A 26,645-nucleotide genomic window follows, 5' to 3' on the forward strand; every position below is an offset into this window, starting at 1 on the left:
GGGGGGGGGGGGGATGCTTCCTCCCTCTAGCGAGGCACAGCACAGAGCTGGGAGGGGGCTGGGGTCACCAGGCAGGAGAAGACCCTGTGGTCGCTGGGCCGGGGCTGTCCGGCAGGCACGGAGAAGCTGAAGCGCTGCAGGAGGCAGGTGAAGAAGAGGAAGAGCTCCATGCGGGCCGGGGCTCCCCGAGGCAGATGCGGCGGCCTGTGGGGGGGTCCGGGGGTGCGCCTCAGGGGGCCAGCGAGCTGGGCACCCCAGGCACCCGCGGAGAAGGGCACAAAGGCCTCCTGCCTGACGAATCGGCCGTGGGCATCCAGGAAGTGCTCGGGGTGGAAAGGGAAGGCCTTCTTCCAGACCTTCTCGTCCTTCAGCACTGACGATAGGTTGGGGATGATGTCCCCAAAACGCTGCACCTCATGGACCACGGCCATGGTGAAGGGCATGTGGGTCTGGTCCCCCATCTCTGGTCCCTGCACCCGCCCTGTCACCTCATCTATCTCCTCTTGGACACATCCTGGACAGACAGGCATCCCCACAGTGGTCAGAACCCAGGAGTCTGGGCTCCGACCTCTGCCTGACTCCTGTGGGGGGCTTTGCCCACGTGGAGGCAGCTCTTACCTCCGAGCTAGGGCCCAGCCTCTGCTCGGAGCTTCTGGGGGCCAAATCAAGCTCAAGGGGCCCCAGCCTGTCCCTCTCCTCCCTCATCCATCCCACCCGGCCCCCAGGGTGGGCTCACACTGCACGTCCGGGTGCAGGATCATGAGCAGGAGGGCCCAGGTCAGCGTGGCTGAGGTGGACACCATCCCAGCAGCGAAAAGGTCAGATGTCACCATGCCCAGGTTCTCATCATTGAAGCTGTTCTCGGGGCTCCCCTTGGCCTGGGCCATGCTGAGAGGGTGAGCTCTGGGGCAGAGGGAAGGAGCCCCCAAATGGCCTCCCACCCCCGCATCCATCAGTAATCACTGATCACTGGCTGATATACGGGCCCCACCTTCCTGGGCCTTGATTCATGGGGCCTTCAACCCACAACCATTGTCCCTGACACCTCACCTTTTCCACCTCATCCAGGAAGGCATCAGTCAGGTCTCAGGGTGGCTGGGTTGGGTCCCGGGTCATCCTGTGTTCCTGTATTAGCTCATCTATTAGGATCATGAGGGTCTTCTGCGCTGAGAAGACCTTGTTGGCCAGCCCCGGGATGTGCAAGAGCACGGGGATGGAGTTCAGGATCTGTGTGGACCACAGATGGGGGACCTTCCTGTGCTCGAGTGTTCGTCTTGATCAGTCAGGTCCCGCGGCCTCCAGAGTGTCCCCACCATTGACATGGTTCCTCCCTAAGTTCGTCCTTGATCCTCTTTCCTGGCCCGGGGACCAGAAGGATAAATCTAAAATCTAGATCTCATGGGCTCTGGTGGCTTCCAATGAAGGAGGTGCTAAGATTCCTTAGCCGTCTCCCGGGCCCGCCTCTGCCATCTCCCTCGTTCGGGATTTCCCCACCTCCACGCCTCCCGTCTCGGAACGCCTTTTGTCCCCCGCCCCTCTGCCCACCCCCTCCCCCGGGAGGCCCATTTTAGGGCGAGGCCTCCTCCCCGGAGCTCGCTCCGCAGGGCTCCTTGGCGCCTCGGCCCCGCACCTCGCGCAGGAAGCCCTGGTCCTCCTCCACTCCCGCCTGCAGTCGTTCCAGCAGCTTGAGGACGCGCCGGTCGTCGTACTCGAAGCGGCGCCCGTAGGTGAGGGCGGAGATCACGTTGCTCACCGCTTTATCCGCGCGGGCGCCGGGGCTGAAGGCTCGCCTCCATCGCCTCTTCCCGGGCCCCTCCGTCCATCCCTGTCCCCGGGGTCCCTCGGCCGCAATTCTCACCAGCGTGGTCGGCGAAGGCTTCACAGAGGCCCGAGGCCTCCTCGGTCACCCACTGCTCCAGTGACTTCTTGCCCGGGCCGAAGTTGCGCAGGGTGGACACGGAGAAGCGCCGCGGCTCGCGCCACTCGCGCGGGTAGCGCGCCAGGATCACCCCTGGGGGCGGGGCCGGGCCGTGGGCGGGACTCTGGCGTGTCCGCCCCGCCCCTGCCCCGTTCACAGTCCCGCCCCCTGTGATACAGGCCCGGCCCCCTGCCCGCCCATACCAACCTTGCTCCGCACCCCCACTAAAGCGCGCCCACTTTGACACCCACTTCCCGCTGGGGACACGTCGCTCTGCCTGCCCGCTTTGCTCGCCAGCCGGAGGCAGGTGCTGGCCCCACTCCGCTCTGCCCACCTTGACTCCTTCGCAGTCAGGGGACGTCCTGGCCCGCCCCCTGCCTCGCCCACACGGATTCCGTCCTCCTCCTTCCCGCCCACCCTGACATCCTGTCCCTGCTCCCGCGAGCCCTGGGCCCACCCCGTCTTGGGCAGGCCCCGCCCTCATCCTCCCGCGTCCCACTCAGGCACTTGGCACCAACTCCTTCCTCCACCTGGAGCCCCTCCAAACTTGCTACCTCTTCCCTGCACTGCACGTCCCCGATCCTGCCCCCGCGTGGGCCTGCCGGAGCTTGAGTCACTGCTGGCCCAGTCCCGGCCAGGCCTCGGTCTGCCCCCATCGTCCGCTTGCCTTGGGAGGGCGGCCGGAAACCCGGGGGCTCATAGACCCGCATAGGCGGCCGGTCGGCTGTGTCCTCGCTGTGGTACACCAGTGCCTCGCGCACGGCGTCCAGGCCGCTGAGCACGACCACGGGCGTCCAGACCAGCCGCAGGCTGAACACCTTCCCGAAGCCGCGCCGCAGCTGCAGGCCAAGGGTCGAGGGCGTTCGTCAAGCCGGGTGCCCACCAGGCTGCAGGCCTCAGTCTCATGGCGCTAGGCTTGGGGCACCCCTGGGCCACCAGCAGCGCTGGGGTGCAAGGGCGAGATCGGCCTCGTGACCGTGGGGGTCACATTCTCTCTGGAGGAGGGGCTGACGCTGGATCACACCTCTCAGCTATGACTTTGCAAAGGTCACCAAAATTGTCACTAGGCCAAGTTAGGATCCTAGCCCACAGGTGATAGAAACTCAAGTTCATAGAGGTGAGCACTGAGGCCCAAAGACCCACAGCAGCAAAAGAGTTGAACCTGTCCCTCTACCTATCTCAGCCTCGGTTTCCTGATTTAAGTGGGGCTCATGTCCAGATTCCTTCCCCCATTCTCAAGACCTTTCCTCCTGATGTCATCAGAAGGGACTCAGGTCACGTAATTTAAGTGCTATGCAACTGGATCTCAAATCCACTGTCAAGTCCACACTCCACTCCGGGCCTTTGCTCTCGCTGACCTTTGTTTGGAAAACCCAAAGTGTCCTTCAGGCCCTGCACAAAGGCCCTCCCGCAGTTAGCCCTGCAAACCTGCCTCTTCTCAGCCCATCTCCTTGCGCAGCCTTGTGGCTTCACCCACCAGCCGCTGTCTGCTGCCAGGTGGGGTCCCCAGGATCTCTGCTGCCACCCCCCTACCTTCGTTACCTGGTCAAAGTAGCAGAGTGTGTTCTGGAAGTCCATCTGCAGCAGGTTGCCCCGCAGGGGAGCCCAGCATCTGCGCCTGTGCATCAGGTCCACCAGGAGCAGGAAGATGGCCACGGCCACGGCCAGGGACGCCGGCGTATCCCCAGTCAGCAGCCCCATGGCTGCCTCCGCGCCCCCTGGCCTCCTCTGGCACACGGGTGTCCCTCACCACACCAGGGCCCTAGGACCAGCCAGAAAGGGTGCTCTCACCACACTCGGGGAGCTCATCCAGCCTGGCCCCGCTTTCTAAAGGGAGCCGAGACCGGCCTTTGCCCTCCGCCCCGAGCCAACATGTCAGGGCGACCGTGCTGCCAGAGGGTGCAGGGAGGGGCCGGGCAAGGTCAGGTGCAGGGGTGACCACAAGAGTCCTGTCCCTCCTGGCCTCTCCGGGTGCCTACCCAGGGTAGTGGGGTGGGGGTAGGGGAGAGATGATGAAGCCCCCCCTTCAGCCTGACTCTCCAGCTCTGCTACAGGCTCCGAGGAGAAGCCAGGGGTCACTGGACTTGGTCCTGCCACCCACCTGTCATATTGGGTCACACCCCGTAGTGTGGTCACAGCCTTGGCCCCAGAACACATCCGTGCCCTATCACGTTACCTGCCTCCTCCCAAGTGGTTTTCGCCTCCCGAGTTTGTTCCTGGCACTTGCCCAGTGCTGTAGGGAGGTCGCAGTGATCAGAGGGACCATGTGCGGGGGGAGAGGGCAGCGTGGAAATGAAGTTCTCAGCGTCCCCTCCCTTCACCCCAGTTCACTCAACACACACAGAAGCCCACAATCACCAACCGCTCACACATTCACAGACACTACCTACGTGCTCACATACTGACAATCACAGGCATTTACACACCCACAAAACCATGCACACACCACACACATGCACCACTTACACACAGACACAGACACAGACACAGACACACACACACACACACACACACACACACTCGGATGCTGGAGGTGCCCTGTGCTGGGTGCTGGGCTAAGTACAGCAATCCAGTGGGAGGACCATGGCGAGTCCTGCTCCGACGTGCTCATGGCCCAGAGGAGGCGTGGGGAGCCAGAGAGCGGCCAGGCCCGGTCAGCAGTGTGGGGACCGCCTTTAGGGTCATGGGGACATTGCCCCCGGGCTGGGACAGGACGTGCTGGGAACACTTCATGGAGGACCTTGGCTGGCTTGAACCACAAGCCAAGGTGACCTGGCAGCAGGGCCAAAGCCCCACTGCAAGGCCTCGTACACGGTGGGTGTGGGGGCAGCGCGAGGGGGCTTTGCAGGTCGGACTGAGGACTAGACTGTGGGAAACCGGGGTCTCGGGGCTTCCAGGAGGCAGGGAGCCCACTTTGGAGGCCACTCAACAGACCAGGAGGGCGAGACCCAAGGGCACGCTGGGGCCTCTTATCTGCCTCCGCTGAGTGTCCCGGAGAGCAGCACAAAGTGGGCAGGACGGCCCAAGCGTGCTGTCACCCGCTGGCCCTGGAAACACTGCCTTTATCTGCCGGTCATTTTGGTTGCCTTCCCCAAGTGGTCGCCTTAATGGCGTCATGAAGGGCAGTGGCCTCCCCGTCCTAGGGGCCTGCTGTCCAGGATCGGGTGGCCGTGAGGAAACCGGCCGTCATGAGGCCTGTGGCCTTTTGCCATCACTGGGCAATTGCAGCTTCGTGGTCCCCAAGCACCGAGGAGAAGGAATCTCAGGTCACGTCAGGAGGTCAAAGTCCTAGAGCGGCATCAGGGGCCATTCCAAACGCACGCTCGGAGTTACGTCTACACTGTTTGAAAGTGAACTTCTCCAAGGGCCAGCACGTTACTGAGATTGATTTAGAAACACTCTGCCCCCCCTCCCCCCCGGTAGGGGTGTGGGGGGGTTGAAGCTGCTCTGGTGAAGCTGGGGTAAGCGTGAGCGCTCCCGGGGGCCCTCCAGGTCAGGGGTGTTCAGCGCAGGGGAGGGTTCTCTGTCGGGAAGGGACGCCAGCAACACGGGGACTGGGAAGTGCCGGCCCGGGGCCCCCCACGCGATGCAGAGCGCAGTCCCGGGCGGGGGCTCTAGAAACTGGGTAGGGAGCCTGGGCACCCAGCGAGGGTGACATTTCGCTCGCCTTACCCCCGCCCCCTCCCCGAGGCACGGGCCCGCCCGCAGAGGAAGCCCCCCCAGTTCCCACTCCTTCCTGCAGGCGGAAAGGAAAAGCGGACCCCCGCATCCAGCTTGCCAGGGGCAGCAGGCAGGTGGGGGCGGTGTTTTAAGGGTACAGGGTGTCCAATCGGCAGACGAAAAGTTCTGGAGATCCGTCGCACGACAATGTGAATATACTTAACACTACTAAACTGCACTTACTGTTAAGACAGTAAATTTTATGTTTTTAACCATAACTTGAAAACATATATAAAAATCACCACTGCATACCTATTAAAATGGTCAAAATCCAGAACACTGACGACACCAAAGACTGGCGAGCCTGTGGAGCAACCTTCATACGTTGCTGGTGGGACCGCAAAATGGTACAGCCGCTGCGCGAGTCAGTTCCATCGTTCCTTACAAAAGGAAACCTTCTTACCATAAGATCCAGCGAGCTCCTTGATTATTGACCCAAAGGAGCTGAGAACTGGTGTTCACACAAAAACCTGCACACAGATATTTATAGCAGCTTTATTCATCATTGCCAAAACTCGGAAGCAACCAAGATGTCTTTCGGTAGGTGGATAAATGGTAGTACATCCAATGGAATATTCTTCAGTACTAAAAAGAAATGAGCTACCAAGCCACAAAAAGACGTGGAGGAACCTTAAATGCATTATCACTAAGTGAAGGAAGCCAATCTGACAGGGCTGCATACTGTAGGATTCCAACCATAGGACATTCTAGAAAAGGCAAAACTATAGAGATAGTAAAAAGCCCAGGGGCTGGGAGGAGGGAGGCAGGACAGGCCGAGCACAGAGGATTTTTAGGGCAGTGAGACTACTCACTACTGTGTGATACTGGAACTGTTTGTCCAAACCCACAGAATGTGCAACACCAAGAATGAACCCTAATGTTAACTATGGGCTTTGGGGGACAATGATGTGTCAGCGCAGTAGGATCACCGGCTGTCACAAAAATAGCGCTCCGCTGGGGAAGGCTGTGTATGGGGGGCAGGGGGTATTATAGGAATGTTCTATAACTTCTGAATACTGCTATGAACTTAAACTTGCTCTAAAAAAGTGTATGAAAAAAAATACATAGAACTTAAAAGCAGTGGGAGCTGAAATGCACACGAGTGGAGGTTGCCTGCAGAAGCCGGAAAGCTGGAGCCAGGAGGGGAGTGTGGCGCAATGGTCATGTCAGAAGTGTTTGAGGAAAGACCTAGAATCATCACAAGTGCCTTGCTCAAGGATCATCAGCAAGTCAAAAGGGGACAGAAGAAGAAAAGCAAAATGACAAAGAATCATTTGCCATCAGGAAAATATTTTCCTCAAGATACATATTTTTCAAGTTTTGCGGTTTAGCCCCTGACACCTGAAATCTATCAAATTCATTTGAACTGTGTTAATGCCAAGCCCAGACCAGACGGAAAGCCACACAGCTCAAAAAGCCGTCATTTCTATGCAGGTCCCATGGCCCGCGCAGCATGCCCACCCACGCCTCCATCCTGGTGAGCGAAATGAGAAATGGGCTGCACCGCTTGATGGAACCATTAGAACAGAATTAATCTGCCCTTTCTGCAGCCCCAAACTGATGAGCGCGCAGGAACTCATTTATAATTGCTTATTTCTACTTCACAACATTCCTTCCAGTATTTCTGTTCTCTAAAAAAGTCCATTAACATTGCATTATTTTTTTATAACCTTTAAAATTAATGTTGATTGGAAATATGTCCTCATACCAACTAAGTAAACTGACCGTCCCCACACACTGGCTGAGTTCCACCCACCAGGGAGGAGCCGCAGACAGGAGCCCTTGGTTTTGTTTCATTCCAGGCCCTGCTGCGAGAGCCACCGGGTGGGGTGGGGGTGGGGGGGACGGACGACAACACACTGGGGCTCAGCTGGACAGTCAGACGGCAGCCTTCTCTGCAGTGCAGCAAAACCACCTTTGGGGGCTGGAATGGGAGGAGGAAGAGACGCGTTTGCTTTATATTAAACAAAAAAGGAACCAAGGTTAAAATGAAGTTTATTATTTTTTGATTTTTTTTTTTGTTTTTTAAATAAAACTGTTTGTGAAACAGCTATTTTATCCCCACGGCAGAGTGACCCCTGAAAGATGCACTAACCCCTTCTTAAGGCCTTAACAAGATTTTTTTTGTACTTTTTTCTTCTTTTTTTAAAACTCAGATATTTAAAAATTATACAATTTACAAAACAAAACAAAACAATACAACATAAAGAATCATGTAGCGTGGGGCTGCTCACCTGACAGGCCCCCTTTTCCTTTATAAAAATGAAAGCAAAAGAAAAAAGGGTTAACTGGGTGTTCCTGGTCAGCATAACCCACACTGATCACACTCGACACAGTCCCTCCCCCCAAAGTCAATTCCTACAGCTTAGATTTCCTGTCCTGTCCTTCCGTCCTGGGGGGGGCAGGGCTCAGCTGCCAGGAATGCGCCCAGAGGCGGGCCACCCCCTGACCCTGCCTGCCGTGCTCACTTAGTGGGGCGCTCAAGGTTCTCACTGGCCACAGTGATCCAGGACAGAGCTGTGACCTCGGGACATCTGCCAATTTCACCCCCCAAAAAGATAAAAATTTTAAAAATAATAAATAAATAGTGTTTCTGGAGATGAAAAAAATTTATTTTTGTGTTTAAACATCATTCCCCCACTCTTGAAAACACGGACCGTCCCCACATCCCCCCCCCCCCACCCCCCAGAAACTTTCCCACTTTGACAAATTAATGACAAAGGATGGTTCTGGTGTGGTTTGTCTGCTCTTTCAACCCTGGGTCTGCAGCTCTCTGAACCGGTGTGAGGCAGGCTAAAGATCAAAACCACATCCCGTCCTTTATGAGACCAGCTTGTTCAATTTCACACTTAAATTTCACTGTTATTGGAACAAATTTGGAGTTCTTTAACTAGAGAATTTTAAAATAGAATCAAAAGGGATAGCGCACCTTTCATTTAAACAAAGTCTTTCCAGACTAAAAATAGATTTATATATATATATTTTTATCCCACCCTTTTCACCCCCCCTTCCCATCATCCCACCCCTCCCCCCTCCCCCCACATTGTCACTATGGAGATTGTGTCCATGGAAACAGCCATTCCAACTTCTTGGGTCTTTCTTTCCTGTGGTGTCACGGTTTGGGTGTGATGTAAGGACTTGGGGAGGTGCTGGTGGGGCGGGCGGGGCAGGGCGGGGCCGCACAGCAGGACGGTTCCTTCCACCGCGAGTGTCCACCACCTCTCATCTCCACAGTCTCACCTGGAAGACAGAACCGACACTGGGTGCTGGGAACCTCCGCGCGGCCCAGGAGCCGACAGCCCCCGCTCCGGGGGTCCAGCAGCTGCAGACCCCCCGCAAGTGTGCTGACGCGGCGGGAGACCCCCAAGACCAGTGGTGGAGCCACCATGTGACCCAGACCATGTGGCCCTGGGCTGGGACCACGGTGAAGGGCGGCAGCGACGTGGCCAGCTGCGCTGCGAATGGACTCCGTGCCCCTTGCGGGGCGGCGGCCTCCCCAGTGCGCGGAAGGAACGGAGACCAGGACAGAGCTCTCCGACATCCTGGAGGAGGCGACCCCAGCTCAGGACCCCACCACCAGCGGCCTCCGGGGGGGCCGGGCACTTCGGTGGCAGGAAGCGGTGCTCACAGAGGGGGCTGAGCACGCAGACCTGCGGAAGCAGCGCTCAGGACCCCGTCACAGCGTTGGCAGGGACAGAGCGCATTCCTCACACTCGACAAAGAACGCTCTTCAGCCAGCTCAGTCGGGGAGGGCAGGGCCCTCCTCTGAGGCTCCCCAGGCATCCCCTGCACTGGCTCCTCTTCCAGCCCGGGCTCCGGGCTCAGGGAGACGATCCTGATGACCACGTGGGGCGGTGGGGTTGTGCCACGGGCCTCCTCCGAGTACTTCATGGGTCATTACGTGTGCAGAGGTCTCAGAGAGAGAGAGCGGTTTCCAAGGATCAGTGCAGAACAATCAGAGCAGAAGCCGGGAGTGGTGGCCTCCCCCCACCTTCTTCCTGCCAGTCCGAGCACTCCCTTCTTCCCCAGACCCCCTCTGCTGCCCTCCTCCAACAAATAACCCTCGGGAAAACCCAGGCGGCACCATCCCTCTTCTGTTCTCACACAACTTACTAATAGGCAAAATCGTTCAGAAGGCTGGTCTGTGTGCAGGAGCTAAGAACCTTCTATTTAAAAGCACCCGTATATTGGGGCGCCTGGGTGGCTCAGTTGGTTAAGCAACTGCCTTCGGCTCAGGTCATGATCCTGGAGTCCCGGGATCGAGTCCCACGTCGGGCTCCCTGCTCAGCGGGGGGTCTGCTTCTCCCTCTGACCCTCTTCCCTCTCTTGCTCTCTGTCTCTCATTCTCTCTCTCTCAAATAAATAAATAAAATCTTTAAAAAAAAAAAAAAAAAAAAAAAAAAAAAAACCTAAAAACCACCCGTATATATATATATTATAATATATATATATATACCTGCCTTCACCAAAAAGAGACGTGTAACTGCTTGGCAGAAAACATGACTAGACAGGAAGACCTTCTGCAGAGACAGCAGGACAATGTCCCCATGCTCAGGATGTCCATGGTGACAGCGTGGCTTCCCTGTTCTGAAGGTGGCTCTGGGCCCCAGAAGTCGCCCTAGCCCTCCCGGCCCATGCTCCAGTCTGCCTCCAGCCCAGGGAGACTCGCCAGTCCCACCCTCTGGTTTTCCTGAGGTTAAGGCCGCTTGCCAGGAGAGGGGAGAGAAGCAGCCTCCCGATGCCACCCCAGGAACCAGAGGCCCTTGGGACATGTGATGACAAGGGCAGAGCTAATGCGATGCCTCAAGCAACAACCAGAGGGGCAAAGTCTGGCTGGGGATGTGGGAACGTGTGCGCAGAGGACAGATGTCCGGGCACACCTTGTAAGGCTCTGCTTGTGGAGGGAGAGACAGGGTAGGGTTTGCCCTCCCCCAGGCTTGGCAGCATCGGGCCTGTACCCCTCGCCTGCTAACTGCTCAGAAGAGCAGGCCCCGCCCCAGCCCCCAACCTCAGAATGAAGCATGCTCGGCACCCCAGGCCTGCCAGGCTGGGGGCGCTCTGTGGGCTGCCAACCTGGGGCCATGGGTGCGCCTGGTAGTCTGGGCAGCTATGGCCTTGACAGCAGCCCCCCCACTGTGGCTCTGTCTTCCAGCCTTCCTAACGGGACCTTTCCCCAGCGTCTGACCTCACACACCTTGAAGGTCAGGGGACCCGAACTTCTCAGAGTCACTTCTCAAAAACTGTTCCTTCAACAGGGAGCTTGAGCAGAAAATTCGTGTGCCAGGCGCTATGCTAGGATTTCACAGAAGCTACCTCATGATGACAGCAAGGCCTGACCCCCCATCTCAAGAGAGGACAAAGCTGAAGCGGAGGGACCCAAAGCCACAGGGCTGCTGAGGGGTGGGACTGGGGCTCCCGTCCAGCAAAGCCCTCTGCCTGGGCCCCCCGGGACTCTGCCTTCGAGTCTCAGTCACAGTGTGGTCTTGTCTGCATGGGATGCTGCTGGGACGGCGTGCTCCCCAGCAGGGAGTGCTCCCCAGCAGGGAGCCAGGGGCCGACGCAGGGCCAGCCGCAGCCAGTGAGAGCGCAGCAAGCGGGCAGCCACTCTGTGCCGGGGGTTTTCAATACTCTCTTGGAAAGGCATCTTGATGTCCGGCTGCCGGTGAGCAGGGTTTCACCTGGGGCCACAGCCTTCCAGGACTCCCTCTACTCGTCACGCTCCCACCTTCCTTCCCCCTCAGCGGCCCCTCCAGGGCCCGAACTAGCGGGACCTTCTCCGGCCTTCTCCCAGAGCAGCAAGAATCCACCACCTCTGCCTGCCCTGCCCGGCCAGTTCCCACCTGTCGGTGGGGGCTGCGTGGTGGGGCCCTCATCTGTACCTATCCAGGCTCCGGCAGGGTGGCGAGCGCGTTCTTCTCTGGGGTGCATGCCCTCTCTAGCAGCCTCTGCCGGCCCCGCCGTGCGCACGCTCCAGCCTAGAGCACAGCGGCCGGGGCCAGACCCGGTTCCTGTCCTCACTGAGTGCACAGTCTAGTGGAGATGCACATAAGCAAACTAACGAATGATTCCAAATTGGCACAGGAAAGCTGCAGCGTGGGAAGGAGGCAGACAGGGACTCAGAAGGAAAGGCCTCATGAGGAAGGGGCTCTGAAGCCAAGACCCAGAGAGGAGAGGGAGCCTGTCACAGAAGATGAGAGGCAGAGCACCCAGGCCCGGGGAAGGGTAAGCCCCAAAGCCTACAGGGAGGAAGTCCGGCCTCTGAGGAGCTCGCCAGACACGTCCACAGGCCTTTGTGGAGGCACGGTTAGGAGTCAGCACAGGGAGCAGGCGGGCACCCACGGGCCTGCCACCCTGCTCCCTCACGCTCAGAAACGGGGAGGAAGCAGCCCACCGGATGGATGGCTGCCCGAGGACTTTTCCTCTCTGGCACTGCTGGCCTGCTGTGGGACAAGTGCACACACCTCATGTACTGGGGGGAGGCCGGGGGGATTAAATCTCCCATCTCCCAGCCCCAGTTTTCTGCCAGACAGGGCGGTAGCAGGGCCCAGCCTTGACCCCTCCAGCTCCTGCAGTGCCCGGCGGGCCAGCAGGCCGTGAGAACCAGCGCCCCAGGACGTGCACAAGCTTCGCCCCATGCCAGGCCGCGCGGACACCTCAGAGACATTTCTTAACTGAATCCTCACAAGGTGGGCCATTGTTATTCCTCTCTTTACAGAAGAAACAGAAGCAGAAACAGTAAGTGGACTGCCCCTGGTTACACAGCACTTTTGTGTGAGAAAATGGGGCACCAAGAAGCAGGATTCATGTACTCATGCCCCCTCCCTGCCATGTCAGGATCCCCAGTGACAGTAGCTCTCTGTCCCGAGAACAGCCCCCGAGATGGAATGTTCTCCATCCCAATCACTGGGGTTTCCATACAATCTGCAGACGGCCACCGCCCTCAACGTGACAGCTGAACTGAGAAACCAGGACAAGGGTCCCGCCCTGTGGGGACAGCGTACACAGAAAATCATTTCAGGCGGACATGGCTGGAGACAGTATGCCCATCCCTTCCCTCTAAGAGGTGAACGGTCTGACCTCAACAGACTGGAAACCACCCCACACTGATGGGTCAGCCGCTTCCCCACTCCGCGCGTCTTCCGTCCACACAGACAGCACACGCCAGCCGTGGCTGAGGTCGGAATGCCGCAGCTCACTGCTCCACGTGCGAGCCGAGGGCAGGCCTCCAGCAGCGCCCACGGCTGGGAGCAGTGGAAGGAGATGATGAACAAAATGAAAATTCCCAAACACAGGCTGGAATTCCAGGACAAAAACAAAAGGCACCGGACAACAAATGGTTCTTTCCCTACCGGGGCCGTCCAGGACACTGCCAGGAATGTTCTCGTGGCCCCTAGAGCACACGGCTCTACCCACCGGCCAGGCAGAGGAACTGTCCCAGGCACAGAACAAAGGCCAAGAGACACAGGCTGGAAAACCATCCAGACTGCGGTCTTGCACCGAGGGCTGCTCAGGGGCAAAGGAGTGCAGGAGTCAGCGGGCCCCGCCGTGTTCCAGAGATCCAGTGCCGGCTGCTGCCGCCGCCAGTTCGCTCACTTGATTCCTGTGACCGGACCACCTGTTGCTCCCCTCCCAGCCCCTCTCCTTGGAAGAGGCAGAGAGAAAAGGGAGGCACAAGTGCGGAGGCCTCACTCGACAGCCCCCTCGAGAGAGCACGGCAGGCCTCTACAGCCCCGGGGCCGCACACAGCAGAGCAGAGGGGGCTTCTCTGGAATTCGGTACCAGGACCCACCTAAGAAACCCAGGACTCTCAAGGGAGGAAAACTGCCACTGCCTGAGATGAATTCTAGTTTTTCCTCAAATTACTGTGAGGTATTCCCGAGAAAGGTGGAAGCTGCCGGCCGTCACGGGGGAGGGAACGTGCCGTAGACTCTGGCACACCTGTGTGTGGCCTTCAGGCACCTGGCCTAAGCACGGAAGCCCTCCATCTGCAGAGAGCTAATCCCCTCGTGAACATTTCCGAGACAACTGGCCCCCCTCTCCCTCCTGTAGGAGCAAGTACCTCAAGTTACATTTCGGCTTTTTTTCCCCCTTCTCTTTACGGTCTATTTTCCTCAGGCCTTGTGACTCCATGGAGGGGCGGCAGGGGGTGAGAAAGCGGGGAGCAGGGGAGGCCCACCGCCTCTGGGGACGTTAGTCCACTAATCCCGTTTCCACAGAAGCGCGGCGCCGCCGCCGCCCGGACCACGAGCCCAGACACACCCACAAAAAGCACAACTCAATCTCTTGAGGTTTTTAAGAGTAAAATTAAATCGGATGCTAAAGTCCCTTAAATCTTTGAGGGGATTTTCCTTCCCTTTGTACTTCTGTGCAAAGGAACACTTCACAGTACTTGGGGGAAAAGATTTCAAAAAACAAAACTGGGGAATTTTTTGTTTTTCAAAGGAAACGCCACCATAAGCTTTACAGATAGGGAGTAGATTAAAAAGGACGGCCCCCTGGCTGGAAGCATCTCTGAGCGAGGGACGGGGTGGGCTGCTGGCCGGGTCTGTCCCGGAAGCCTTCGGGAGCACCACACACAGGCCTGCCTTCAGCGCAGTCACCGTGAACTCCGAGAGGCCACGGGACAGTTTCAAAGCCTCCAACACCTCTCCACGGACATTCGGGGAGCTGAACGACAGTCGGAGAGACGATTTATCCACCCGGTGTCGGCAGTCCCCGCGCTTAAAGGCCAGCGGCGCAGCTGGCCTGGGGCGAGCAGGAGGGCAGAGGCCGCGACACCACCGGGACCCTGGCAGGGGTGCCGGCCCGACTCACCTGTGCTTGCTGTACTTTCCATTCCCACGAGCACACTGCCCCCCTCACCCCCGCTCCGACTGCTCTGTGCTGAGGCTGCCTTTCGCTGTCTTGTTCTGCAAGGGGGGGAGGGGGAATGGGAGGGGAGGCTGAGCCGGCAAAGCCAAGGAGACAAGACAGGAGGGACCGAAGAACAGTGTGGGGTCGGGAGGGCAGAGGCGAGGAGAGGAATGGCACATGGAAAAGGAAAGAAAAAGCAGAGAGTCAGTATTGAATGACAAACAGGAGATATTCAGACAGGGTTTTCTGAGGCAAAATGTGACCATTAAAAAAGAGAAGTTTTAAAAATAAAAACATGTAAATTAACTAAAAGAGAATACTATAAGATCCTGTGGTCCATCTCTGAAAATAATTTTTAAAGAAAAGCATAAGCAAGCATCTTTCAGTAGCGTTTTGAGGGCAGACCTGTCAGGAGGACCTCTTTCGGGTTCATTTCAGCCCTAGTAGGAGACCGCGCCTGCGAGCGTCGTGACCACCAGGTGTCAGTGTGACCTCAGCCAGAGGAGCGCGCGGCCACCGCGGGAAACGCCAGGTGGCGCCCGATCGGCCGGGCGGCCCGTCCTCCCCTGGGCTTCCCTCTCCGCGCCCTCCCTGCCCCCAACACACCCGCTAGCTCAGCAACAGCCCAGGCGCCCCTTATCTTCCATCCTTCCCTAAAAGGGGCCACACCAAGAGACCGCCTCTTGAGTTATTCGGGAAATGAGGCGGCGGCGGCGGCGGGCCACCAAGTGCACCCCCGGTCGCTTCTGCCGAGGTAAAGCCTAGAAAAGATGGAGTTTCCCCCCAAAGCCCTGGGGTCAGTTCTGATTTCTTTTAGTCTGGGAAAGTGCCTCTGCTGTGTATCAAGGCCTACAACCAATCTTACCTCGCGCCACCTGGGAACTGGGGTTCCACTAAACTAAAATGGGAATCAGCAGTTTTATTGAGTTTGATCTTTGAATTTCTCTTAACGATCAAATACGTTCCGCTCCCCCCGCCGCGTTTCTCCCAGCCTCCCACAGCACATGGGGGGCCAGCCTGGGGCACAGGTCCCCCCCCAGCACCGGGCCTCCCCACCCTCCCGGGGCCAGGAGCAGGCGCAGCCTCCAATGTCGGGTCTGTAGATGGGGAGGAACACCCCCTTCCCCCAGCCCCCTGGGGGCACACGCTCTGACTCACCTTGTGCTTGGGGCACCTCACCGAGAAGTTCTCCTCATGTAGCAAACAATCTACAAGACAGAAAGGGACCGTCAGACCGAGCCGGCGGGTGGTACAGCCCAGGGTAAGTGGGGGCACACTAGCCAGGACTGACAGTGCCAGACATGGAGATAAGTGGTCCCCACACTGTGATTTCTGAAACATTAGAGACACCCCCAAATAAACTATGGGACCGCAACATGGTGGCGTATCAGCCACTTAAAATTTTAATGTTTCAAAACAGTTAATGGTACGGGGACACACTCATGACACAAAATGGCTTGAAAAACCAGGATACGTAAATATAGAAGTACAATCCTAATTTTATCAAAATGTGTTATATGCATTAAAAACAAGACAAAGGAAACTTACCAAAATGTAACAGTGGTTCTCTTTGTGTAGCAAGACTATAGGTGATTTTATTTTTTTATGTATTTCCACAATTACATTATTTTAATAATCAGAAACAATCTCCAATAAATGTTATTTTTAAAATCCCTTATTCTAGGCTAAGCCCATTCCAACAGGCCCAAGCCAAAGCTTCCTCATGAAAACACCGCCGATCTGGAGGCACCCTTCTCCCCTGTCCAGAGCCCTGCCATCACCTTTGCCGTACAACCCATGGAGACACAGGAGAAGTTCCTGACACGAGCCACATAATCCACACTAAATGCTTCAGGGGAAAGTGAAATCCCACGAGGGGCTTACTAATCCTTGGAGGAAAATGATTCATTCCAACTTTTAACGTGCTGACAGCATTCTCGCTGACAGCAAGGACACGCATTTGCCTCCAGGTGAGTTGAGCTCCGTGGCACAAGGGTAGTGTGTGGAGCAGGGCGAGGAAATCTAATTAATGAATTCACTCTGCACACCACAGCTCCCGGAGACCGACAGCCAGGTCACTGGTGCAAGATGCGGTGGCAGAATGTTAATAAATATTGATCACACATTCTCAGAGAGCTCCCGGGCACCGTGGCAGGAAGCAGCCATGGTACTTAGCCTTGTTAAATGTATGATTTAACTCAAGTTTAAACTGAGGTCCAGATTAGCAGCCTGTGTACCCACAGATTTCACATGAAATAGTAATAAGCAAGGGAACACACAAACGAAAACTTCTAAGGTCCTTTGTATCTTAAACAAACAGAAAAAGACTCTTTCATAATTGGGCTGGGCCTGTCCCATCACTGCCCCCCTCTGGAGCCCCTGAATACCCAGGAGTGGGCAGGCAGCCTCTCTGCTCCCGGAGCCAGCCTCCGGGCACAGCTCAGCAAGTCCGGCTAACCTCCGAGCCCTCCCCCTGCAAGCAAATAGCATGGCAGTAAATGAAATGTGTTAATTTAAAGCCCACAAGTACATGGCGTGACCAAGGCCCCTGCTGCTCCAATCTGCCAGAGAGCTTAGGAACAGCAGGAGACAGACAACTGGGGCTCAGGGGAAGCACCTTCTCCTTACCTGGGCTTCGGCAGCACTGCTTGCTGGCAGTCTCTAGTTTGGGCCAGAGAAACAGCATAGCCCCCGGGGGGCTCGGCCACCTTTATGCCACAGGAGTTTAGAGAAATGAGGAAGGGGGACCATATTAGCTGGAAAAGGTGCCATCGGAAAGGCAGCGGCGGCTCAGTCCCCCTCCCAGCCACGGAGGAGTCACCAGCTGTGACAGACCATTAGTAAAACATGTCTGAAGTTAGGAAACATGCTCCCTCTAAGTTAAAAAGCAGAAAAGAAATAAGACAATGTAAGTACACACTGAAGGCAACTGGAGCTAATGTCAGGTACTTCTGGAAACGGGAGTCTCCCACACAAATCTGCCAGAGACCACGTCCACCTGTGGCAATGCCTCCCATGCAGGAAGACTGCAGACAAATGCTCTCATCTGTCCTTGTAGTGTGCACAGGCCATCAGGAACCGCAATCCACGCTCCTGGCAGGGACGAGAACCACGGCCAGAGAGCTTAGCCACCCCCAAGGGCCCAGGGAGCCTCTTCTTGGCTGCCTTGACCCAGCCCCTGCTGCGAGGAGAGCAAAGAGCCAGGTGAGAGGTTCGGTGGGGCCCCTGCTGGGGTGTCTCAACAGGCGCCCGCCCTAAATGGCCAGCCAGCCTCTCAATTTGTTTTCCTTAAGCCCCTGGCAATATCCCACACTGGCCAGAGGGCCTGGTCAGCACTTCCACACAGTGAAGTCAAAGTAAATGGCGTGCTGGATCATCACACACGCTGGAAAAGACTCACAAGGTTGTCCAGTCAACAAGATGGCTTCCAGACACAAACACAACGCCCCAGAAGAGGATCCGCTCTCATTTCTCTCTACACTTAGCTTAAATGCAGAGTGGACTTTACTGAGCTCCTCATAACAAGCTACTTGGAGCTACCTGCACCCACGTGCGGCCACATCTACCCCGGCCGAAGACTCTAAACCTGAGGAGGGGGAAAAGGAGAGGGGAGGGCTGCTGTCGCTCGGAGCTGGCAGCCCCCAGACGCCGTCTCCAGCTTGGCCGCAATCTCCCTCAGAGCTACAGCTGGTACTTAGATTGGCCCAATCAGCCTGGGACTCAGGGAGCTGCCAGCCTCACCCGCCTTGCTGAGTGGCTCCTGGGCCCGAGGACGGGACTGTCAGGGCGGGGCAAGCCCTGGCGCTGGTTCTGGGGTGCAGAGCAGGGTCTCTCCGGGGAAGGGCCAGACACCAGTCCTTTCATAACCACCGGGGGCCTGAGCCCACTGCGTCAAGATCAGAGTCTGCTGCAGGGCGGGCTGCAGACAGCGTGTCCCAGCTGGGCCTCCTCCTGCGGGGTAAGAGGAAAACCCCCTCCGGGCCTTTATGCACAGTAGTTGCTAATGTGCTACTGCAGCTCTTTTCTCCTTTGGTCTTAATTGTTGCAGCTCATTGCAGTGATACATTACTTTTTTTAAACCAGTGCTAGTGTTCTTGTTACTGCATCCCCTGGAGCCTCAGCCTGCACCTGTGACCTAACGAGCAGCTCAGGACCGCTCACCATGACGTCACAGGTGCAGGACCAACAACAGGTGGGGGGAAGCTGCAGCAGCCACAGACCCTCAGCAAAAAAAGATTCTGTTTCAGTGGAGATGTCCCCAGCAATCAAAGTTCTCCCGAAAACATGAACAGCTCTGTGAGGTTTGGGTGGTTAACAGGAAAGCGAAGATGAAAGTGTTAATCTGTTCTTTACTCATGCAGAGATGAGGAACTCTCAAACTCAGGGACTCATTTATTTATTTTTTAAGGAAGTCAATCAATGAACGCCTTTCCTGGACACAAAGATCCATCACATAGAGAATAGAATTCCCGAGCAGACCTCGTGGGATAAACATAAGCATCCATCCCCACAGAGCAGTATAGGCTGCTGGGTCACTGACTCAGGTCATCAAAAAGATAGACACAGTCACCTTGTGATTCTACTTCTTTGGTCCTAGATCTCTATATGGAGCAGCAGAGCATGTGGCAGCTGGGAAAGCAAAGCCAGGGGGTCAAGGCCCCACCTGGGCCACGCCGACCCAGGCAGCCTCCCTCTCACTGGATATGTAGCCACCAACTTCTGCCAAATACACGTTACCAACTTATCTGGGCAGGCCACACAAGACAGGCTCAAACAGACAGTGACCAAAATCATTTACTTCCTAACCCTCAGCTGGTAAAGCAACCCCAGCTTCGCCGCAGGGTGGATGACTGAGTAAGCCTCCTCTGGAGAGGAGGACGAGCCCTGTGCATTTCCCAGAGAACCCCAACCCTACCACCTGAGCTTGACCAAGGCCAGGCTAAGCCGGTGCTTTCCAGCTGCTAGCCACGCATGGACACATAAATTTAAGTTTAAATACAATGAAGTCAAATAAAAATCCAGTCCCTCGTTCCCAACTAGCCACATTTTCAGCACTCAGTGGTACATAAGGCTTGTGGCTACTGTGCTGGAGAGTGCAGATCTAGAACATTCCCATCATGTCAGAAAGTCCTCCTGAGCAGCCCTGCTTAATCCCTCAAGAAACTGCCAGGAGCCTGGTCCCTAACTTGGCTGGGGCCCCAGCATGCAGACAGGGGGTACACTCATGCCGGGGGGGTGGGGGGGGGCGGGGTGTGTGCAAGAGATGAGGTCACCTGCCTGCTGCTCACTGGATGTTTCTGAGCAAAGCCTCAGTGCAGGAGACCACCTCTTACCAGGCCACTGACTGGGAGAACCAAGTCTTGCAATACAGTATTCCCCGCATAAAATTATAAGTAACTGCCATAAACTTAATACTTAAACATCTTCATTTAAAAATCATGAAGCTTAAACTAGAAAAAAGAATTTAGGGGCAATATCATGAAAATGAGAAACGGCAACAGCTGGCTCTTGAGAGAGAGAGAGGACTAAGAGGCTTTACTATGGAATGTGCCAGACCACGACTCAGGGTGAATTACAGCTCAGACCCAACACAGAAACATGTAAGGGAAGAAACAGAATGGAAAGGGACAGACTAAAACCCAAACTCCCTGAACTGACATTTCAAGGCTCTCTTCTTACTCCCTCTGGTCAAACAGTGCCCTGGCCACTGGCCACCCTTCAGCAAGTGCAAACACAGACTTTTATGAGAATCTAACTGTGGCATAATAAACATTATCTTTCTGTATCTTTCTGGTTCTTCAGCTGTGCCTCCTATGGAAACTTGAGGGAGGGAAAAGAGGATAAGAAGGACCTGCAAGGTAGGCGGCATGTAGCTCAAACAACTTCCAGGGAAGGAAGGGTGGTCCAGATGAGCTTGGACTCCTCCCCACACCTGTCAGATCCCACTCTGCTTCATGTCCCTGTGCCTGCTTCCACCACCTAGTCAGCCATGCCCTCCCCTCCTCCCTCTCAAGCACGCAGAGATAACCACCACCCTGCCACTTGCCGCACCCTCGCTGATCTTCCCATTTTTCTCCCCCTCCATCCCGAATGAAAGTACTATGAGGGCTGGCGAGGGGAAGGTCTTAGACATATGCTCAAAAAGTAACTGGTGAAACATCCACTGAAAGGACAAGGGTCTAGATGGAGAGGACTTCCCCAGGCTAAAGTTCAGAGTCAAAATTTAAGGCTCCTGCATCGCTCACTGGATGGAACTTCATGGACAAAAGTTCCCCCTTCTTTCAACAGTTATGACACTGCAAAACACTACTCTGATCATCTCAACAGAGACGGAAAAAATGGTAAAATGCAAAATCCCTTGTTGAGTGATAAAAACACTCAACAAACTAGGAATACAAGGGAACTTCCTCAGCTGCGTCAAGAGCATCTATGAAAACCCTACAGCTATCACCACACTTAATGGGTCAGAAACAAGGCAAGGACGTCAGCTCTTGCCCCTGTTACCCAACATTCCGCTAGAAGTTCTAGCCAGGGCAATTAGGCAAGAAAAAGAAATAAAAGGCATCTGACTGGAAAGGAAGAAGTAAAACTACCCATCTGCAGATGACATATCTTGTATATAGAAATCCATTAAAAAAAACCATTAGAGCTAATCGATGAGCTGAGCAAAGTTGCAGGATACAAGATCAATATACAAAATCAATTGTGTTTCTATATGTTCACAAACAATCTGAAAATTAAATTAGGAAAACAACTGTATTTACAGTCACATTAAAAATAATAAAATACTTAGGAATAAATTTAACAAACAAGTGCAAAACTTATACTCTAGGGGCGCCTGGGTGGCTCAGTCGTTAAGCGTCTGCCTTCGGCTCAGGTCATGATCTCAGGGTCGGGATTGAGCCCGGCATCGGGCTCCCTGCTCGGCGGGAAGCCTGCTTCTCCCTCTCCCACTCCCCCTGCTTATGTTCCCTCTCTCGCTGCGTCTCTCTCTGTCAAATAAATAAAATCTTTAAAACAACAACAACAACAACAAAAAAACGTATACTCTGAAAACTACAAAACACCATTGATAGAAACTGAAGAATGAGACAAATGCAGAGACACTGCTTGGCCAAGGGTTGGAAGACACTACTGTTAAGATGGCAAAACTCCCCAACTGTACCTGCAGATTCAGTGCAATCATTAGAGTTTTAATGGCTGTTTTTTTGTTTTTTTTTTTAATAGAAATAGACCAGCTCATCTTAAAATTCGTATCAAGTAGCCAAGGACCCAGAATAGCCAAAACATTCTTGAAAAAAGGAATAATCAGAAGACTCATACTTCCCAATTTCAGAATCTACTACAAAGTTAATCAAGACAGTGTGGGACTGGAGAAAGTCCAGAAATAAGCCCATATAGCTATGGTCAACTGGTTTTCGACAAAGGTACCAAGATCATTCAACGAGGAAAACATAGTCTTTTCTACAAATGGCACTAAGACAACTGGAATCCACACACAAAAGAGTGAACTGGACTCCTACTTCACATCATATATAAAAATTAACTCAAAGTGGATCAAAGACCTGTGTAAGAGCTAAATTCTTAGGAGAAAACATAGGCATAAATCTTTGTGGTTCTGGATTAGGCAACAGTTTCTTAGAAGAAAAAGGAACAAGCCACAAGAAGCAAAACGAACAAAAGAAAAAATGGACAAACTGAACCTCATGAAGATGTTAGACATCATTAGCCATCAGGGAAATGCTCAAAATCACAATGAGATGCCACTTCCTACCCACTGGGATGGCTAGAATACAACAGGCAGATAACAACAAGGGTCAGTGAGGGTATGGAGAAACTGAAGCCCTCATATAGTGCTGGAAGGGTGTAAAAGGATTTAGCCACTTTGGAGAAGTCTGACCGTCCTTCCAAAGGCTAAATGTAGAGTTACCACACAATCCAGTAATTCCACTCCTAGGTTTAAATCCAAGAGAAGTGAAAACATTAAATCTACATAAAGACTTGTGAGTGTTCACTGCAGCATTATTCATAATAATCAAAAAGTGGAAAACAATCTAAATGCGCATCAACTGATGAACGACAAAATATGGCATATCCTAAAGATATGGTTTGGCAATAAAAATGAAGTACTGATACATGCTTTAACATGGATAAACCTGAAAAACACTATGCTAAGTGACAGACGTCAGTCATAAAGAGCACATATTGTATGATTCCACTTATATAAAATGTCCAGAATAGGCAAATCCATCAAGATAGAAAGTAGATCAGTGGTTGCCAGGGGCTAGGGTTGGTGGAGGGGAGTGACCACTAAGGGGCAGGAATTTACGAGGTGATGAAAATGTCCTAAAATTGACTGTGATGATGGTTGCACAACTCTGTGAGTATACTAAAAACCACTGAATTGTACACTTAAATAGTGAATCATGTGTGAATTATATGAATAAAACTGTTATTATGACCCTGTTGCACTCCTTTTTATTATCCTTTCTGCATTCTTTTAGAATTTACAAACAGAACAGGGTCAGAAGAGACAAAAAGAACAACAAAGAAAGGAAAGAAGGCAGAGAATCAAAGTGTCCGTCAAAGCCTTCAGATGCTCTGGACAAGGGCTGTGGTCCCATCTTACCTGCGTCAATGGCACACGGGTAGTGGTATCGGAAGGAGCAGCCTTTGTTGTAACAGCCCAAGGTGGCACCTGCCTCCTGGCAGTGGGAACATTTCTGAAAAGAAAGAAGTTGAGCATGTCAGCATCCCAGATTCACCCCTCTCATCCAGGCCTTCCCTAAGCCCCATCTGTCATACCCCAGCTCATCTCTGTGGTTACAGGTCGGTGGTGGGAGGCTGGGCCGGTCAGTTGCTAACCGCCACTCACTGACCGCACCATGGAAAGGATCCAGCAGTGACGTGTTAGGCCAGACCTCATAAACGTCCACAAACAGATCAAATAGAACAAGGCAGTGGGGTGGGGTGGGGCACTCAGACTTGTCCCTGGTGCTCCTGTTGTCCACCCGCCCACACACATGCTTGCCCGTCCTTTCCTCATTCCTCCAGCATCTTAAAATGTCAAATCTTGCCTGTTTATTTCTGCTGTGGAAGCCTGGGGTAGGAGGAGAGGGTAGGATAGTAGAGTTATATATAAACCTTTTAGAATTAAAAGTGGAATTTGGTTTCTAGTTCTTGTATTTGTAAGATTTTATTTTTATTCTACTTATCCCAAATGCCCAATACAAGTATATTTCTCTTTTCAAAAAAGATGGGTTCCTGTGTGCAAATGGTATTTTTATACACAAATCCTATTTTAAATGCACTAGGAAACCTGCCACAAATTTCTGGCTAAGTGAGACATTATTCTGTAATTGAGATGCTCCTCCTTATATGGGCAGGTTTTCTTAAAGTGGGGCACATCTCCATCATCTCTGTGATCACTCAATCCTGTCGGCATATGAAATGTGACCTAGCAACAATAATCATTATTTGTAAAATTCAACCAAACTGGCCCTACTAAGGAAAGATGCTGATTCTTCTGGTGGCCAAGGCACACCCAGATGAGGCTACCTGAATGATACAGACACTTACTTGTTCCTGATTCTAGGAAAAATAACATGAAAGTGCACCCTCAGCAGTTACACTTGTGGAGAATGCCTCCCCACGTGGGACAGGGTGGCACTCTCCTGGGGACAAAGTGACTAAAGGGTGCCCTTCTCCCCCTTTTCTCCTGCAAAGGCAGACCCCAGGCGGCAGCCTCTCAGAGGAGTCAGTGGTTACAGATCTGCAGTCAGGAATGCCAGTGGGAGTGGAGCTCACCTGGATGGTGCCACGGAATGGAAGGACACTCCAACACACAGAGGCAGGGGGCACAGGATGACAGGGAGCTGGATCGATCCAGTTTCCCTAGTGCCGAGGCTAAAACCACACCAGTGCCAGCCACAGCACTGCCTCGGGGCTTCACCGTGCAACAGGTGTCTGCCCCAGACATACGCCCACTCATTCAGTCCCGTCGCCTTCCCACTCCCAGGTGAGGCGCCTCAGGCACCAGAAGGGGAAGTACTTGGCTGCAGTCAGAGGTGATCTGAACTGACCAGCCCTGCAGCCGCCAAAGACAATGGGGCAGGAATGGGGCTGTGAGCCAGGTCCTTCGAGAGCTCTGCCTTCCTCTCAGAAGACCAACATCCTTCTGGGTGCTGAGGCTCAGCAAACGTTTACCTTGCCAAGAAACAAAAGATTACGTGGCCCGGAGTACACCAAGGACCGCTGGCAGCATTCTGAGGAGCGCTAGGCCGTACCTACCTTGTCAGTGCAGCAGAGCCTGTTCAGAACCAAGTCTAGATGCTAACTGGAGGGAACGCCTGGGGCTGATCTGTCAGTAGCCTACCCTCCAGTTCCTGCTGGAGGCCTTTCTTACAAAGGAGCCCGGTAGGCCCCCCACAGGGCTTGTGCTCCAAGCCCTCTCCGCCCCCAGGATGGGGGGGCCTACCTATCAGTGGTGGCCATTTACGAAGGGGTGTAGCAAGCATTCCCGGCAGGAAAGTCCACAGGTTAAGGAACTTCTGGGAAAGTTTCACCCCTCTTCAAAAGGGACAAGAGGCAGGAACAGGCTTGCTCACTCAGCCGGTTAGGGTGGGATGGTGAGATCTGTTGCAATCCTCTTATCGCCATGAGCTCTGAAGACAAAGCCCAAGCTGTTGAGAACAGCAGAGTGACAGGACAGAGGGAACCTGGACCCTCTGTGACACTGCTGAGGACTATATTAACCAGGTCCTGGACCACCCCATCTCCAGACTGTTAAGGGAGAGGACACTTAAAAAAAAAAAATCACTTTTTAATTTTGTAACTCACAGTCATATACAAAGGGACCTAATATTTGAGGCACTGCAGTATAAGGTCAAGTGTGTAGGCTCTGGAACCTAAATAACTCCCTGGTAAATGCTCCCACTGTGTCCTATATGTGTTCTTGGCCAATTCCTAACCTTTGTTTCCTTAACCTGCAAACCTGAACCTAACTAACAGTACTATCTACCTCACAGAGATGTTGTGAGGGTTAAACGTGTGAATCCAGGCTTAAGACAGTGTCTGGATCAAAAGCGCTCGGTAAATGTGACACCGACCACCTATGAAAAGCAACCTGCAGAGCAGGGCCTTGTCATCACCTAAGTTCACAGACAGGAAAGAGAAACAACCAAGCTCAGATCTGAACAAGGTCCATTTCCTTCCTACCTCAACACATGTCTTTGTCCCCTGCAGGGCTTCTTAATGCTCCCTGCCCTGAACCAGCCCACAGGCCAAAGGTCCCATCTTTTGCATAAAGAAAGCAAACTCACCCCTCACCAAGAAATTACATCACAATAAAATAATGCTTGCTTCTTTCAGTTAAAAAGCACAATTAATTTATTACACTGCATCCAGAGGAGAAAGACCCTGTATGGTATACTCGGGTCTTAGAGAAAGGACATTAAAGAATTTAGTTCAGTGGTTCTCACAGTGTAATCCTTGGACCAGCAACACCAGCATCACCTTGGAACTCATTAGAAATGGAAATTTTGGGATTCTGGGATGATGGGGGAGTAGGCAGTACCAGGAATCTGTCTCCCTCCTGGACAACAACTGCATTGGCACAATCTGTCTGATACAACCATTCTGGAACTCTGGAACCTGTTGTAGGCGTGCAACTTCCAGGGGAAGACTTGGGTGGTAAATGGCAGCTAATTTTGGTCAATTTCAGCTCCTAGGAGCATAGTAGCAGCTACCCATCTCCCACTCCCAGCCAAGTGAAAGGCAGCTGTGCACGAGCTCCTGGAGCAGCCTGCACACGGCTTGTGGGAGCCAGGGTGGGCAAAGAGAACCCTGTCCTCCAGGTATCGGGAGGGATCTCTGTTCTGATTGCTGATTATTGCTTCTGATCACAGAGGTGCAAACCCAGTGGGCAGCCACTGTTGTTGTACCTGCCCCCACTGCTGCAAGCCCCTCCCCCTCAAGCTTTGAAATGACTTCCGGGGAATTTAAAAGGCTGGCACCCTCTCCCCATCATTTTTTGCTTTTTTCTCTTTTGAGAGCTAGACATTAAAGAGTAGGATGTTAAAAAAACAACTATGTACATGGGTACAATAAGAAAGTGACCCATGTCCCCATTGTGGGGAAAGACTCAGAAAAGACC

The 26,645-nt window shown here is 53.9% G+C and overlaps 2 protein-coding genes across 2 annotated transcripts in view; both read right to left on the reverse strand.

Annotated features, from left to right (window-relative positions):
* Positions 1-26: 26 nt before the first annotated feature.
* On the reverse strand, positions 27-3,619 carry LOC116640028 (cytochrome P450 2D15-like). The gene is given in 9 exon segments (XM_032416819.1): positions 27-178; positions 181-204; positions 263-514; positions 737-878; positions 1,051-1,227; positions 1,631-1,791; positions 1,859-2,011; positions 2,586-2,757; positions 3,461-3,619. Coding segments are annotated over 9 exon segments (1,392 nt in total).
* Positions 3,620-7,622: 4,003 nt separating this feature from the next.
* TCF20 (transcription factor 20) overlaps positions 7,623-26,645 on the reverse strand; it is a 147,973-nt gene continuing 128,950 nt past the window's right edge. The window contains 3 exon segments of the mRNA XM_032416798.1: positions 7,623-8,878; positions 15,650-15,699; positions 23,121-23,214. Coding sequence (XP_032272689.1) covers positions 8,861-8,878; positions 15,650-15,699; positions 23,121-23,214 — 162 coding nt within the window. The 3' untranslated portion in view covers positions 7,623-8,860.

Source organism: Phoca vitulina, unplaced genomic scaffold, assembly GCF_004348235.1.
Source record: "Phoca vitulina isolate PV1807 unplaced genomic scaffold, GSC_HSeal_1.0 scaffold19, whole genome shotgun sequence".
NCBI lineage: Eukaryota > Metazoa > Chordata > Mammalia > Carnivora > Phocidae > Phoca > Phoca vitulina.